General features: G+C 45.8%; 1 protein-coding gene across 6 annotated transcripts in view; it reads left to right on the plus strand.

Annotated features, from left to right (window-relative positions):
- The window catches only part of SLC12A4 (solute carrier family 12 member 4), a 162,998-nt gene that overhangs the window by 61,006 nt on the left and 84,720 nt on the right, over positions 1 to 17,272 (plus strand). For 2 of the 6 annotated variants that reach the window (XM_061593841.1, XM_061593842.1), the window contains exon 1: positions 9,177 to 9,496. The exons of the other annotated variants lie outside the window; for them this stretch is intronic. In XM_061593841.1, the coding sequence (XP_061449825.1) occupies positions 9,340 to 9,496 (157 nt within the window). In that variant the 5' untranslated portion in view covers positions 9,177 to 9,339. Of the gene's footprint in view, positions 1 to 9,176; positions 9,497 to 17,272 lie in introns of those variants that run through there. 6 annotated transcript variants of the gene reach the window in all.

The raw sequence follows: 17,272 nt of genomic DNA on the forward strand, positions 1-17,272 counted from the left end.
TAATCAATTTTCAGGGGCCCTAATTGCTTGGGGCCAGGACCCCTTAGGGGTTCTCCATCACTGCTTGAAAACTGCCGAGGTTCTTGCTGAATTATTTTTTCTGCCTGTTGCACAAATTGCTGCGCGCTGTGCTAAATGGTGCATGATTTTTGTTGCACTTTTATTGGTGCCTTTATTTCTTAGTTTGTATTTTATTGTATTATAATTTGCATCCTATAGAATTCAAATTGTAATCCAATAAAACATGGCAAAAGAAATAGAAGCAATAAAAAATACTATTAAAAAACCAACATTTAATGTGGACATGCCACAAACCACCTGAATGTAGCTTGCAGACCATCGGTGGATCATGGACCACAGTTTGGGAACCCCTTGCCTAAGCTGTTTCTCTGGGTGCTGATACATTTTGGTTCCAGAGGCTGCTGCTGTTTGTTGACTACATTATCGTTTGTTTTTAAGATTTAAATTTGTTGTTTGCTATGTGTGGGGGTTGTTTGTTTTTAACATTGTGATGTTTGTCACATTGAGCACCTTAATAATAAAGTGGAAAGGGAGGATATCAATAGTGCTTCCAAGGCACACCTCATAATCAGAGACTGGGTCCATGTGGTTATGATGCTGTTGAGTCTTCTGCATGGTAATTTTTATAAGGCTGTGAGTGACAGACTACTACTTCCCAGTTCGGAACAGCTTCCTGGTCGAGCTGAAGGAGTACTTTTGAATGTATGTTTAAACTATAATGGCCCCTATGTCATTTTAAATGTTGCCAAATTTTTAAGCATTGTTATGGGACACCAGGGCTAAAATGCTTGCCGATGAGCAGTTTATAGAGCAGCTGGTTTTAATGTTTGTTCATTTGTTTGTAATGGTTGCTGGATCAATAAACATATTTGGATAAATAGTTTAGAGAAGGAATAGACTAACACGAGTGGCCAGTCTTTTTCAGCAAAGCTGGCGAAAGGACAAGCAACAAAGCACTTCCAATAGCAACACCAGGAAGTGTCTAAAATAGAATTTGCTTCCTTCTGAAATGGTTTCAAGGCTCTCTTCCTCCCAGAAAGTTCCAGGCTCTTGTTTCCCTGCAGCACTGCAGGGCTGAAGGGACTGTTGAGGCAGGACACAGTATCCAAGTTGTGACCTGGACACGCTAAGTAGTAAGAAAGATATAGACAAGTTGGAGCGGGTTCAGAAGAGGGCGACGAGGATGATAGCCGGTATGGAGAACAAGTCTTATGAGGAAAGGTTGAAGGAACTTGGCATGTTCAGTCTGGTGAAGAGAAGGCTGAGGGGCGACATGATTGCACTCTTTAAGTAGCTGAAGGGCTGTCACATAGAGGAGGGTACAGATTTGTTCTCTGCTGCCCCAGAGGGTAGGACTAGGTCTAATGGTTTTAAGTTGCAGGAGCATAGATTCAGATTGGACATTAGAGGGAACTTCTTGACAGTAAGGGCAGTTCGGCAATGGAATCGACTGCCTAGGGAGGTGGTGGGATCCCCTTCGCTGGATGTCTTCAAGCAGAGGCTGGACAGCTATCTGCGGGAGATGCTCTAGCTGTGGATTTCCTGCTGTGAGCAGGGGGTTGGACTCGATGGCCTACAAGGCCCCTTCCAGCTCTATGATTCTATGATTCTATTGATGAGTGGATTAGTCATTAACTAGATCTGGCTAAGCCTCGCCAACCTGGCACCCTCCAGTCATGGGTGTCCAGTAGGATGGATGAATCTGTCCATTTTTGGTTCCCTCTGTTCCTCATTGTTCCAATTTGAAATTCTGTTCTCCGCATTTCTGGAGCAATTTGCAATTTTATTTTAGTAAGAAAAATCCTCATGAAAACTCTTCAGCATTTTAGTGCAAATTTCTCCTAGTAAACACTATTTATTTTCACAAATATACACATTTTTTGCAAGCCATTTCCTCCAAAAGAATGCATTTTTGTATGTTATTTTCACTAATGATGCTTTTGTATGAACCCTTGATCCTAACATATGCAGCTTGGCTGAAGAATGGACTGCAATATTCATAAAAGTGCAAATTTTGAAGGATGGTCGTGTTTCGGAAATGAGAGTTTGATAAGGTTGCCTTTAAATGCAAACTAAATTGAATTTCTCCCCCATCCTTAGTGACCTGGGGGCGTGATAATGAGGCAGGCAGCTCCTTCCCCCCACATGAGCCATAATCCACAGTTTCCCAGCTTTCATTAATCAGAGAGTTTGCTGTTATATGCCTTCAAGTTGATTCCGACTTATGGCGACCCTATGAATCTTTCTTGGATTTTCATGGTAAGAGGTATTCAGAGGTGGTTTACCATTGCCTTCCTCTAAGCCTACGACATCTGGCGGTCTCCCATCCAAGTACTAACCAAGCCTGACCCTGCTTAGCTTCCGAGATCAGACAAGATTGGGCATGTTCAGGGTAGTATGGCTGTAGGTAATCAAAGAGTAAGTTTCTAATATTAGTAGAAGTTTAGATATGAGGCAAAATGTACAGGCACTATTCTCCTCATTTATTTTGTGGGAAACTAACCTGTTTCCAACCTTCAGCATGGTTAGTCAATGAATGAAGGTCACATCCACATCATACACTCTTTAAAGCACTCTTAACACCACTTTAACAGTCATGGTTCCCCGCCCCAAGAATCCTGGGAACTGCACTTTGTTAATCGTGCCAAGAATTGGTATGAGACCCCTCACAGAGCTTCAGTTCCCTGCACCCTTAACAAACTACAGTTCCCAAGATTCTTTGGGGGAAGGCATGACTGTTAAAAGTGGTATAAGAGTGCTTTAAATGTATTGTGTGGATGTGACCAAAGTTATAGCAATGACTGACATTTAGGAAAGGAGATGTAGCCAATCAGGTAGAAAGGACTAGAGTGGAATACACATTATCTTGTGTGGGTATTTTTTGTAGGTCTTTCCTGGTGGAAAAGTGATTGCTAACCATGGATAACAGTTCAGGTGCCCATACTTTCTCTGAAGTTGGTTTCATTGTTTATTTATTCACAGTATTTACTTGACACCCTCCACCCTTGAAAAAATCTTGCAGGGCTCCAACAGTTGTATCTATGGCTGGTCCTGTTCAGAGTACAGAGTAGACCCATTGAAGTTAATAGACATGACTAAGTTAGGTTCATTAAACTCAGTGGATCTCCTCTGAGTAGGATTTAGCTGAATACAACCCACATTTCTTAGGCAACCCTCCCTGCGGTTGTCCTATTTTTTTTTCTTGCCTTATGTAAACAATCCTATGTCTCCAGATGCTTGTACTACAACTCCCGTCAACCTAAGGATGTTTGTGCAATCTGCTTTTTATATTTGCAGGATGAGGAAGGGATGCAGACCACATGGCATCCTGTGATCCGACACAGTTTTAGCTCTACTTCCTTTTTTTTTTTTTTAAGTGAAATCTTTTTCCTCCTTGAAGATCATTTGAGCAACTGAGCTGGAATCTTGCATTATGTCTTCATCTCTGTCACTGCTGTCATCATCAAAGCCTTTTTTTAAAACTGGCATTTCAAAACACACACAAATGCATAACAAACAAAGATTTAACAGGTAGATCAGGGTCACATCTGCACTACATATTTAAAGCATTCTTATATCATTTTAACAGTCTTGAAGAATCCTGGAAGCTGCAGTTTGTTAAGGATGCTGGATCCACTACTGTCACTTGAGGCCCAGGTGGCTTCAGTGGCGCAAAGTACCTTCTGGATCCACTACTGTCACTTGAGGCCCAGGTGGCTTCAGTGGCGCAAAGTACCTTCTGGATCCACTACTGTCACTTGAGGCCCAGGTGGCTTCAGTGGTGCGAAGTGCTGTCCATTAGCTTTGGCTGGTGTCCCAGCTACATCCCTATCTAGACATGGATAGCCTAACGTCTATTGTCTCTGCACTGGTAACCTCTAGGTTAGATTACTACAATGCATTATATGTGGGGCTGCCTTTGAAGACAGTTTGGAAACTGCAGCTGGTGCAGAACTCAGCAGCCAAATTACTGACTGGGGCAAGATGGTTGGAACACATAACACCAAGTCTGGCACGGCTGTGCTGGCTACCAATTAGTTTCCAGGTCAAATTCAAATTCAAAGAGCTGTATGTAGCTCAGGACCCCAATACCTCACAGGGAGATACAGAAGGTGGCAACACAAGAATGGGCCTTCTCAGTAGTGGCTCCCCATTTGTGGAATGCTCTCCCTGTAGAGGCATGCCTGGTGCTATTACTGTCTGTCTTTAGGCATTCAGGTAAAAACATTTTTATTTACCCATGCTTTGGGGGTTTAATCTTCTGTTTGTTTTTAGTCAGACGGGGAGGTGCTGGATTTTGTTTTAATGTAGTTTAAGCAATTTAGAATGTTTTTATTCTTATTTTTGTATCTGTTTTTAATGCTGTAAGCCGCTTTGAGTTTTCAATGTGGAAAAAAGTGACAATTAAATATAATTAATAATAATAATAATTGTCGCTCTGTGAGGTCAACACCCTTAACACACTGCAGTTCCTAGGATTCTTCGAGGGAAGCCATGACTGTTAACAGCCAGTGTGGTGTAGTGGTTAAGGTGTTGGACTACGACCTGGGAGACCAGGGTTTGAATCCCCACACAGCCATGAAGCTCGCTGGGTGACCTTGGGCCAGTCACTGCCTCTCTGCCTCATGAAAACCCTACTCATAGGGTCGCCATAAGTCGGAATCGACTTGAAGGCACTACATTTCCATTTTAGGTTGCTTTACATGTATGGTGTGGATCAGATCAGCACAATTCCTCTCTCTTACCTTGCCTTATCCTTGCCTACCTTAAAATGTTATGAAGGAACACAAAAGTGAGAGAAAGAGAAGGAAATGTAAGAAGAGAGGAGAAAGAAGGAAAAGAAGCTGGAGGGCATAGAGGAGAAAGAATAGGAAAAAGTATGAATGGGGAGAGAGGGATGTGTTCCAATTTGAAATTCTGTTCTCCACATTTCTGGAGCAATTTGCAATTTTTTTTTAGTAAGAAAAATCCTCATGAAAACTCTTCAGCATTTTAGTGCAAATTAAATTTGCCCACTAGAATCTGTAAATCTTGCATCTATTCTTGCCATACAAATTGTTTGTACATCTCGTTTCTGTTTCACGGGTGAATAGTTGGGTAAGTGACCCATGAGAGGTGCATCCTGAGTGTGGCTCTTTAGGCAGTCACCTGGGTTGCTTGCCCCTAAGTCATGGTGGGGGACCTGAGGCACTCCAAATGGTGCTAGTATCCAACTCTCATCATCCATCACTATTGGATCCATGCTAAGTGAGGCAGCCCAAGGGGACCATGTATTACCAGTCCTAAAAGCGCTGCACTGGTTGCCAGTGAGCAACTGGGCCCAACGCAAGGAATTAGTACTAGCATTTAAATGGCTTGGGACCCAAGTACTTAAAGGAACCCCTTCCTTAGCATCAACCATCTTGGATCCTATGATTGGCAGGTAAGACCTTGGTGATGGTGCCGCCACCAGGCAGTGCCTGGTTGGCCTTGACCCATAACAGGGCCTTTTCAGTGGCAGTTCCCCACTGGTGGAATGCCCTCCCAGTGAGATGTGTCTGTTTCTCTCATTATTGACCACTGGGAGAAATTCAAAAACATTCCTGTTTATACAGGCATTTGATGGCTGAGGACTCTGTTCCTGGCAAGCCAAAGATCATTGGATGAAAGAAGCCTTTGAACTGTAACTGTTTGTAGAATGTTTTTAACCATTTTTATAATGCTTTGTTGATGTGTTTGCTGCCCAGGGCTCCTTCGGGAGGAAGGGTGAAATATAAATTCAATAAATAAATATTACTGGCCATGCTGGCTGGGGCTGGGTTGATGCGAATTGGCCTCCAAGTAACAGCCGAAGGGCCACAGGTTGCCCTAAATCCAGTCCCTGGGGAGGAGGTTTGCCCAGGCATTAAAGCCTCCCCCACTTCCAATTCTTTTTTATGCAGGATTTGCATGACCACTAGCACATCACAACATACTCCTATTTATATGCCAAAGGTCACCACGGAAGTTCAACCTGGCTACTTCTGTGACTTCACAATACTATGTTAACTTTTTGTCCCTAGAAATAAAATAAAAATCCTGACTCTTCTTCCGCCCCCGCCCCCAATTAGATCCAATTTATCACAGGGCACAATGGGTCAAATTCAGCATTAACTCAGACCCAGAAATAAAAGCTGACGTCACACTTCTGGGAAGCGCCCGTAGGGATGGGAAACACTTGAAGGGTTCTTCCACGACAATGGAGGACTACATTGGACTGAATGTCAAATGTGGTCAAGCGCTCATCTGGGGTTTCCTTTGTAGACTTACTTTTCAAAGACTTTTTTTTTTAAGGAATTGTTCTCAAAGTGATGAGGAAACTCTGAGTGGAAGGGGATGGCCTCTCATCAGTTTTTTTCTGTTGTTTTTAAAGAGCTTCTTAACATATAGAATAAATACCCCTTGCCAACGAAAAAGAAGAGAAAGAAAAAAACTGTAAAACCATTCCGCACACTGAAATTGGAATGGCTTTATTAGAACTTAGTTACGCAGGAGGGAAGAACACCTTATTTTAAAAAAGGGATACTTGACTAAAAGTGGGCACTTTCATGGGATGATAGGACTTGTAGTCCAAGACATTTGGAGGGTACTGAGTCAGGAAAGACTGCAGGAGCCCAACAGATAAAAGTGCTTTTGCTAAGATCTCCTTACCACAGTTGAAATATGGATGTCCATTATATTATGCTCTTTTCTTATCTGCCATTTTATAGCAAGAGCGGGAAACCTTCAGCCCAAGAGCTGAATGTGCCCCCCCCCGGCCTCTCTGTCTGGCCCTTGGGACTCTCCCTAGGCTATACCCCTCGAGGGTTTTTGCCTGGCTGGGCTACAAAGCTCTCTACTTTTACCCCGTGAACTCAGTGGAATTTCAGACTTAAAACATACTTTGGATTGGCCTGCAGTTGTTGCCAGACCAATACAACATGCTTTGCAGAACAGGAACTATCTGTTCTGTGGGAAGATGAGCCCTGCTGGATCAGACCAAAGGTCTGTCTTCCCATCACAGTGGGGTCAGCCAGAAATGTTTCAAAAGCCCACCAAGAAAGCATGAAGGAAACAGCCCTCTCCCATCTTTGTCCTGTAGCAACTGGCATGCAGAGGTGCGCTGCCCTGGACATGGAGGTTCAAAGTAACTCAGATAGAAACGGCTTAAAAATGGAAATGAACTGCCTTCAAGTCGATCCCGACTTATGGCGACCCTATGAATAGGGTTTTCATGGTAAGGGGTATTCAGAGGGGGTTTCCCATTGCCTCCTTCTGAGGCTGAGAGGCAGTGACTGGCCCAAGGCCACCCGGTGAGCTTCATGGCTGTGTGGGGATTCGAACCTTGGTCTCCCAGGTCATAGTCCAGCACCTTAACCACTATACCACACTGGGGGTAGGGATATAATATTTATTTACTTTATAGGTTAATTGTAAGGATTACAACTAGGTAATAAATGTTAACGTTTGCCACATATATTTACCAGAGGTACACCATGATATCACTATAGCTGCTATGCTAACCTGCAGCATGTTATGCCTTGTACATAACAAAGAGATATTTTGTTACCTACCCAGAGAGTTTACCATATATGTTATCCCTTTGCCTGAGGATCAAAGTAGCATAAAAGTGCATTGAGCTGGGTCCAAAGAGAGAGTTAGATCCAGGGCTGTCCTTTCACTCGTGGATATTTGCTTAAGTACAGTAATGACGTGCTTGTCTACCTAAGATATTGAGTGATTGTGTTGGTGGCCATTGGTGCAATAAAATTTTTATTAATTAATTCAGACCGTTTTGCTTCATTTGAGGGGATGTTAGGATATAGGTCATACTTGTGCTGTTGTGATGATAAGCTTACAGCTAAATGTAAATGTACTGCCTTCAAGTTGATTCCGACTTATGGCAACCCTATGAATAGGGTTTTCATGAGGCTGAGAGGCAGTGACTGGCCCAAGGTCACCCAGTGAGCTTCATGGCTATGTGGGGATTCGAACCCTGGTCTCCCAGGTCGTAGTCCAACACTCCAACCACTACACCACACTGGCTCTCAGAAACTGCTTAGAGGGTGTTTTTTTAACAATCAAGTGGTGTGCAGATTTTGTTAAATAAAAGTAACAGTCAGTTTAGCACTCTAATCCCCAAAATGGACAGCATCCCCAAAGAGAAAACATAGATTTTAAAACTGAGAGGACCAGTAAACAAAACTGGGCTACATGGTCCCATTGTTTGACTGCATATAAGGCAGCTTTCTATGTAACTCATCAGTAGTATTCGGAAGGACCTAGCAGAGGTGAATTGCTAAGTCCCAGGTTCTGAAGAAGTGCCCTGTTGGATCAGGCCAATGGTCCATCTAATCCAGCAGCCCGTTCTCAGAGTGGATGTAACTAAAGTGCCATCCACTTAGATTGGTTTAGACCACCCTTCCCCAACCAACCTGGTGCCCTCCAGATGTTTGGGACTACAACTCCCATCAGCCCTCGTTGGGGATGACGGGTGTTGTAGTCCCAAACATCTGGAGGGCATCAGGTTGGGGGAAATTGCTTTATAGACTCTGGAATTAATGGTCTTTCTAGGCCCCTTTGTAGATGGTAACGTCATGGAGCCCAGGACCTCTGCCCTAACGTCCTGCTTTGACGGCACCACCTAGCGCAGGGCGGGGGAACAGCGGTGGCCCTCCAGATGTTGCTGGACTCCACACATACCATCCGCCCCAGCCGGCCTGGCCAAGGGTCAGGGACGATGGGAGTTAGAGCCCAGCAACTTCTAGAGGGCCACATGTTTCCCAGCCCGCTCCAGATGCCGATGACTTCTGTGTACGCTCAGGGACGCTCTGTCCGTGGGGGTCATTACTTCTCCAGACGCCGGGCTAACTCCGCTAGCGTCCCTGCAAACAAGTTCCAGGGCTGAACTGTTAAAAAATGGCGGGGCGAGGTCGGAGATGGGGGAAACACCCCACTTTTCCATTTCCCGTAAACACATCCCTCCTCTCTGCGCCCCCCACTCATCCCCAGTTGCCTCTTGCCGGGGGAAACCAATCCCTCCCCGCCGAATGCCTTTTTCGTCGACCCTCCCCGTCTCTCCAGGACGCGAGCTTTTCTCTCTTTTTGTAGCCTGGAGGGGGGAATGGGTGGAGTCGGAGAGCCGGGTTTCCTGAGAGGAAGTGACCCAAGGCCGCTGGAATGCCAGCCTGGCTCGGCGGCGGCTGCTGCTGCGCGTTTCTCGCTCGCGCCGTCTCGCACCTCCAGCTCCGGGGAAGCCCCACCGGCGGCTGAGGGCGGCGTCGGCGTGGCTGGCGGAGAATCCTCCGAGGGGCCGCGGCAATGCCGCACTTCACCGTCGTGCCGGTGGAGGACAAGCACCGGGCGGACTACGACAGCTTGGAGGGGCTCAGCTGGGTGGATTACAGCGAGCCCGGCCAGGGAGCGCGGCGCGCCTCTGCCGGCCAGCGCGACTCTTACGACACGGTCAGCTCCGACGGTAAGGAGAGGGAAAGTTGGCCCGGTGCTGCGAAGTCCCGCCGCTCAAGTTGGCTGCGAGTGTGTCTGGGCTGGAACTCGCTGTTTCGCGCGGTCTAGCCGTGTCTCCGCTGGGCTCTGTAGGAAGGCGCAGGGGGTGTAGCTCTCCGGGGTCTCAGGAGGTCTTTTTGGACACAAGGGTCCCCTATGCCTCCAGTATCCTACCAGCCAACCAGCATGAAAGGGGAGCGTGTTAGCCGCTGAGAAGAGTCTTCTAACATGCTGCCTTGTCCTTTCCTGCTGATTGGAGCCAATCAGGGTGAAAAGAGGTGAGTCAGTCACTGAGAAGACTCTTTTCAGTAGCTAACCCTCTCTCCTTTTGTGCTCATTGGCTCCTTGGGGCGTCTGTGGGAGAGGGCATTAATGAAGATCTCATTCTCAATTTGCTGTTCTGAATTTGCACTACTAGGAAGACGTGGCTTTTCTGTCCTGCTGCTCCTGGCCGATGGAATGGCAGACCCCTTGGGAGGGAGTCCTGCGTTGCGACAGTCGTAGGCAGTGAAGGTCTGTCCGAGCATAAGAGTTCTGGAGGGGACCTCTCTCTGCCATGTCAAGAGGTGGTCAGGAGGTAGCATGAGAGGTGTCTCTCTTGAGGGCGTGCAGAATAGTGGAGGGAGCCCAATGGGCATCTCTGAACATGGGCACAGGGGTGGAGGCACTGCAAAATGGAGAGGGGGTGTCCCTCATGTGGTTCCACCCTCTTGAGCTCGTACTGGTGCTGGTACTAGAGATGGGGAAGGCATAGCTCTCAGCTGTTGCTGGATTCCATCTCTCGTTATTCCTGACCCTTAGCCATGCTGATCAGAAGTGGTAAGAATTGGGAGACCAGCAACATTGGGAGGGCTGTGCGTTACTTATCCCTGCTGTAAACAAGACATGTGTCTCTGAGTATGTGCAGAGTGGCAGAGTTTACCACAAAGGCAAAGTAGAGAGAGGCAGTTGCAGGGGTGTAGTCGTCCAGGGTCTCAGAGGGTCTTAGACCCTTTACATTTTTGGAAGCAAGGTCCCAGCAGGGTCCCTATGGTTCCAATGCCCTACGAGCCAATCAGCATGAAAGGGAAGTGGGTTGGCCACTGAGAAGAGTCTTCTAACATGATTCCTTGTTCTTTCCTGCAGACTGGAGCCAAACAGAGTGAAAGGAGGTGGGTACGCCACTGAGAAGACTCTTCTTTGTAGCTCACACTCCCCTTTTCATGCTGATTGGCTCCTATGGACATATGTTATTGTGGGGAAAGGCATTAACAAGGATCTCATTCTCAGCCCAGCAGAAGAAAGGAGGGAACAGGAGGGGTGTGACTGTGACTAACTCGAAGGAACCCTGCACTTCTGAATTTGCCACTACACTACTGCCTATAACTTAAGCCCATCAAATTTAGCTTTGCCTTCCAAGTCAACAGAGGACAAATCTTTGGCCTCTTCTAGAAGGGTGTTTGCATGTTACATTTAAGAAGTATACAATCTGCGTACCTGTGTATAATTTGCCCTCTTCTATAGGGTTTTTCACATGTTGCATTCAAATAGTGTACCCAAACAGTGGAGCTTCACACTCGTACAGTTATTCACATACAGCGTTCAGCGACGTCCAGTCTGCGTATCTGTGTTGAGCTGTACAAATCAGCAAGTGTACACTGTTTCCTACAAACACTTGTACATGTGTGGAAATGGCTTGCATCTGTGTTTGGTGTAATGTGTGAACAAGCCTATATGTAACAGCTCTTCAGGTATTTGAAGAGTTCTATCATGATCCTGCCGCTAGTATAGCCCAGTGGGGAGGAGAGCCTGGCTGGGAGTCCAGAGTCTGAGAGTTCAAATCCCCGCTCGTGTCTCCTGGGTGCAAAGGGCCAGCTAAAGATCACCCCCACAGGGAGTGGCTCAGGGGCTATGTGCCCTGCCACCTGTGCAGCCGTGGGGAAACTGCAGAGTCCCAAGGAGCCCAGTTGCCCCCCAGCTGGCAGTTGCAGACAAGGAAGGGGCTGGGTGGTGCAGCTGTGGCAAGCGGAGCAGGCCCTAGCCAGCTGGGGAGGACTAGCCTCAGAGGGAGGCAATGGTCAACCCCCTCTGAATACCGCTTACCATGAAAACCCTATTCATAGGGTAGCCATAAGTCGGGATCGAGTTGAAGGCAGTCTATTTCCATTTTCATCATGATCCTCCTCAGTTGTCTTTACTCCAAGCTAAGCATACCCATTTCCTCCAACCTTTTCTTGTATGATTTGTTTTCTGTATTGCTGGCGACTGTTATTGCGCTGTTCTGAACCCATTCCTATTTGTGTTGTTCTAAAAATGTGTTGTCCAGAATGGAAATGGCAAGGGTCAGTAGCTGTCCTCTATGTCACACATAAGCATCGATATAAGAATTGCCTTTCTGGATTGGTTTGAAGTTTCATCTAGTCTAGCATTGGCCAGGGGAGCTCCTAAGCACATTACAAAGGTGATGGCCTTTCCTTTCCTGCTTTGTCCCCAGTGTCTAATATTTAGTGGTATACTGCTTTTGTACATCGAGGTTCTGCTTATCTGTGTATTCTTTAGAACAGGGTTAGGAAGCCTGTGGTCCGTCAGATGTTGTTGGACTATAGTCCCTCCCTCCTGCTTTAGGAAAAGATGTAGAAAAGGGCAGCCCAAGTGATTAAGGGATTGGAGCACCTTTCTGAAGACAGAAGGTTGAAGCTTAAGGGGGTGGGGGACACGTGATAATATGCAAAGTTATGGATGGTGGGGAGAAAGCTGGCAATTTTTTCTCCCTCTTCCCTAGAACTTGAGGTCAACCAACTAAATTAATTGGCAGTAGGTTCAAGACCGAGAAAAGAAAATCCTTCTTCACACAATGAATAAGGAATTTATGGGATTTGCTGCTACCCAGATGTGGTGATGGTGGCTGGTTAAGATACCCGTAAGAGGGAATTAAACAAATTAATGGAGGCACCTTTTATTCAGGGGTGGGGAAACATGCAGACTTCCAGATGTTGCTGGACTACAATTCCCATCATCCCTGGCTGTTGGTCATGCTGGCTGGGACTGATGGGAGTTCAGCAATACCTGGAAGGCCAGAGGTTGCCCACCATGACTCTTAATCTATGATAGTAAAATTATTTTTACTATTAGTCATGAAACATTTAGACCACCCGTTATCCCATAGTCTCAGGGCAGTGTACAAACAACAAATGGGACTTCAAATGCTACGTTAAGCATAGTGTCCAGATCGTTGGTGTTCTGCTCTATTCTTCACTGGTCAGACCACATCTGTGGAGTACTGTGGTTGTGTTTAAAGAAGGACGTTGACGAATGAGCCTGTTCAGAGGAGGGCAATCATAGGTCTGGGAACAAAGTCTTCTGCGGAGTGATTGAAAAATCTGGGGATGTTTAGCCCAGAAAAGAGAAGGGGAAGACATGAAATCTGTTCTCAAAAATCTGGATGCCCCTTATGCAGATCATAGAAGAGACTTGTTCCCTGTTGCAGGTGTGGGGAACCTCTGGCCCTCCAGATGTTGCTGAAATGCAGCTCCTGTCATCCCTGGCCATTGTCCATGCTTGCCGGGGCTGATGGGAGTTGTAGTTCAGCGGCATCTGGAGGGCCAAAGGACAGAACTACAACCATTCGGTGGAAATTACAGGGAAGCAGACATGTTGCTTAAAACGTTAGGAGAAACGTCCTAAAGGCCAGGGGATGGTGGGGTTCTCCTTTGCTTGGACGCATGTAAACAATATTGCCTGCACAACCATCTGTCAGAGATGCTGTAATAGTTGTATCCTGCATTGAACAGGAGGTTGAACTAGATTTATGGTCCTCTATCTCTGGATATCAGATGATTCTGGGATCATAAAAAGAGAGAGGGCTGTTGCCTGCAGTGCCCTGCTTGTGGGCTTATGCTGGACTCGAGGGGCCTCTGACCTGATCCGCCAGGGCCATTCTTATCTGTCCTGGCTGACAGCTGCTGTTAGACACATCCTCACCAAAAGGCTAGGCTTTGGCAGAAAAGTAAGTGGGTGGAAACCCAAGAGACGTTTTGTACCTTTCCAAGACCATACACAAGGAAGAGCTTCTGCTGGTGCAACTTCTCTCTGCTTCATGTGTCAAGTGGCAACACCTGCCCAAAGACCTCTCCCGCTGTCAAAGCAGGGATGGGGAACCTTTGGTGCCCCCAGATGTTGATGGGCTCCACCCTATCGCATAAAAGCATTGCTACAAGTGGGCCTGGTCTTAGAAATATTTAAGTAAATGAAACGTATATCTGTACCCTGCTCTTTCCCCTCTCGGATGCTCAGAGTGGTATCTCCTCCAAAAAACCCTGTGAGGTAGAGCCATTGATACGCTGAAGCGAAGGCCAGGCCACTTGGTAGCTTACTAGACACTACCAGGGATTTAAACCCTGGTTTCATGTTTCAAGGCTCCCAGTTCCATCCATTACACTGTGAAACTGACGATGATCTAGCTGGAGCCTTTGCAATCCATGGAAGCTTCCCCATTGATCTCAATATTGATTGCACCCAGGGATTGTGTAGTACTTTGCATATTATGGCTGCTTACACACCATACATGTGAAGCACATACCTCCGCCCTGCAGAAAGAATCCTGGGAACTGTTGTTTACTCCTCACAGAGCTGCAATTCCCAGCACCCTTAATAAACCACAGTTGCCAGGATTCTTTGTGGGAGGGAAATGTGTTTTAAATATACAGTATGTACACAGCCTATAACTTAGTGATTTATATAAAACAGAACAATAAATTCTGCACTTATGGTGATATGGAAAGGCACTCCAGTGTAAATGAAGCATGGGGAAGCCATGCGGATTAATTTGCGGTAGGATTAATGTGTGACATAGGAAATCCTGTTTAGGGTTGGACTACATGACCTTCAGACATTTTCCAGTCCCATTGGGTCATGCTGATTGCTGTTAAACTTGTTCTTATGGCTGGGGAGGTCTGCTTCCTCCGGAGATCCCCTAAGCATTAGGGTGTTGTACATCCAGATCAGAGTGTTTTAAATTATTTCCAGACCAAACTGAATCCTGGCATCTTTTTTCTTGAAATTAGGCACTGGCTGTTTTAGTGATCTACTGGGTTATACAGTTGGGTTTTTTTTTTTTGTATGTTCTTTATCCTGCTCTCATCGTCTATCCATCATTTTCCACAAAGCTCCTTAAAATGAAGGGCAGCTAGAATGTCTGCAAATCCGCGAAATAAAAGCTGCAATCCTAAAAAGCTTACCAGAGGGTAACCCTTATTGAGATAAAAAAAAGGCTTCTCAGCCTAGTTTATATATATATATAATATATATATATATATATATATATATATATATATATATATATATGAGGGGGTGGCTAAACTCTTTGGAGAATCCTAAATCTGAAAGTGTCTGTGTATGTAAAGGGCTGTGTGTGTGTGTACTTCCAGAATCCCTCCCCCCTTTTTTCTCCATGGAACTAGCCAGATGGCTCAAAATGTTTTTCTCTGCCCTGCCATTTCAATTCACGGTTTCATGAATGGAGAGACAGTCAGAGTTGAAAGGTGTAATTGGGAACACGGAGCAGCCCTTCCTTTCAGATGCAGAGGATGCCATTTGTTGTTATTATGTGCCTTCAAGTCGATCACGATTTATGGCAACCCTATGAATCAGTGACCTCCAATAGCATCTGTCATGAACCACCCTGTCACATCTTGTAAGTTCAGGTCTGTGGCTTCCTTGATAGAATCAATCCATCTCTTATTTGGTCTTCCTCTTTTTCTACACCCTTCTGTTTTTCCCAGCATTATTGTCTTTTCTAGTGAATCTTGTCTTCTCATGATGTGTCCAAAGTATGATAACTTTAGTTTCATCATTTGAGCTTCTAGTGACAGTTCTGGTTTAATTTGTTCTAACACCCAATTATTTGTCTTTTTCACAGTCCATGGTGTGAACTCATTTCAAATGAGTTGATTTTTCTCTTATCCGCTTTTTTCACTGTCCAGCTTTCACATCCATACATAGAGATTGGGCATACCATGGTCTGAATGATCCTGACTTTGGTGTTCAGTGATACATCTTTGCATTTGAGGACTTTTTCTAGTTCTCTCATAGCTGCCCTCTGCCTTACTACAGGAAAAGGCAAGTTACTGCTGGAATGATCACATTGGGGTCTCCAGATAGACTACAATGCCACCTTCCATCTTTCTTGACTGTTTGCCATGCTGGTTGGGGCCGATGGGAGTTGTAATTCAAAGCATCAGGTGGACACCAGGGTGGGTCATATGACCAGAGTTACTGCCTTAATTATTGAGAGCTAGGAAAAATAACTTCTCATTTAGACACCTATTTAAAATTGTGATTTTTGGTATACATCAATTTAAATTAACACAGCTCCAGGAATTCTTCACGAGATGTATTTTATGCATCCGGACCCGTCAGAGAGTCCAGAGTGCAGGTGCTTTAATTAATTTAATTGGCTACTGATCTGGATGAAGAGCCAGTGTGACTGCTGAGACTTCTAGGTTACTCAGCTGCATTGGATGCCGTCTTTTTCTAGAACACCAGGGTCAACCAGTCAGAACCAGGTGCAAAATGGTAGCAGTGAGGCTGGGACCTATTGTTGCCCTTGGTGAGCCATGCAGTGACTGAACTGCATTTGCAATAGGAGTGGCTAACCCAGCCTTTCCCAACCAGTGTGCCTCCAGATGTTGTTGGACCACAACTCCCATCAGCCTCAGCCAGCATTGCCAATGGTCAGGAAAGATGGGAATTGTGGTCCAACAACATCTGGAGGCACACTGGTTGGGAAAAGCTGGGCTAACCTGTTGCCTTCCAGATGTTCTTGGACTCCACCTCCCATCTGCCCCAGCCAGCATGGCCACTGAGCAGGTATGATGGCAGCTATAGCCCATCAATCAGCAACATATGGAGGGTACTAAGTCAGCCACCCATGATATCAAGTATAAATCTACATCTCAGTTACTACTCAGATAGCAGAGGTTCAAATCCTACCCATCTCTACTCAAAAGTAAGTCCTATTGTATTTAGTGGGGCTAGCTCCCAGGTAAATCTTTATTTATTACATTTATACCCCACCTTTCTTTTCATGATAGAAACCCAAAGCGGCTTACATATGGTTCCCAGGCGGTTTCCCATCCAGGCACCAACCAGACCTGACCCTGCTTAGCTTCAGCAGGGAGCCGGCCTTATGTGCCTTCAGACCATAGCCTGGGACTAATAGAGTTGGTTTGCAGCCTAAGTTAGAAAAAAAACACAAGTTGCTACTGTTAAAACAACTGGGTGTTAGAAACCCTTGCTGGTCTGCTGCCAATTGTTCAGCGATCCGCCAGTAGATTCCTTCCCTTCCCTTTGGCCGCTTCATGTTATACGTAATCAAATCCTTCTTGACGGCTTATTATATGGATGGGAGTTGGGGATGCTGCTTGCCAGCGGTTTCACTCCTATTTGATGGATTGGTGCCCGAGGGGAGCACAGGATGAAGTGCTTTTCTACCCAGCAGAAGCTTACCAGTGTAGGTATTGCAAAGTTCCATCTTGTCCTCCGTGCTGCTTTCCATCAGCAGCCATAGACCGTCAACCACTTTGGCGCACGGCGTTGTCAGCGCACTGTTGATATGTAGCTTTTCACTTAATGATTTTTCAGCCTGTTGTAGCAATTGTAATGCACTGTGCTGGATGATATATGATGCCAGCGTGAAGCAGGAACTGAGCACAAGAGTGCTCTCCTATTCTACGGTTGAAAATTTCACCCTGTGACGCTAAAAGCTCCT

The sequence above is a fragment of the Rhineura floridana genome, chromosome 13, assembly GCF_030035675.1.
Source record: "Rhineura floridana isolate rRhiFlo1 chromosome 13, rRhiFlo1.hap2, whole genome shotgun sequence".
Lineage (NCBI taxonomy): Eukaryota > Metazoa > Chordata > Lepidosauria > Squamata > Rhineuridae > Rhineura > Rhineura floridana.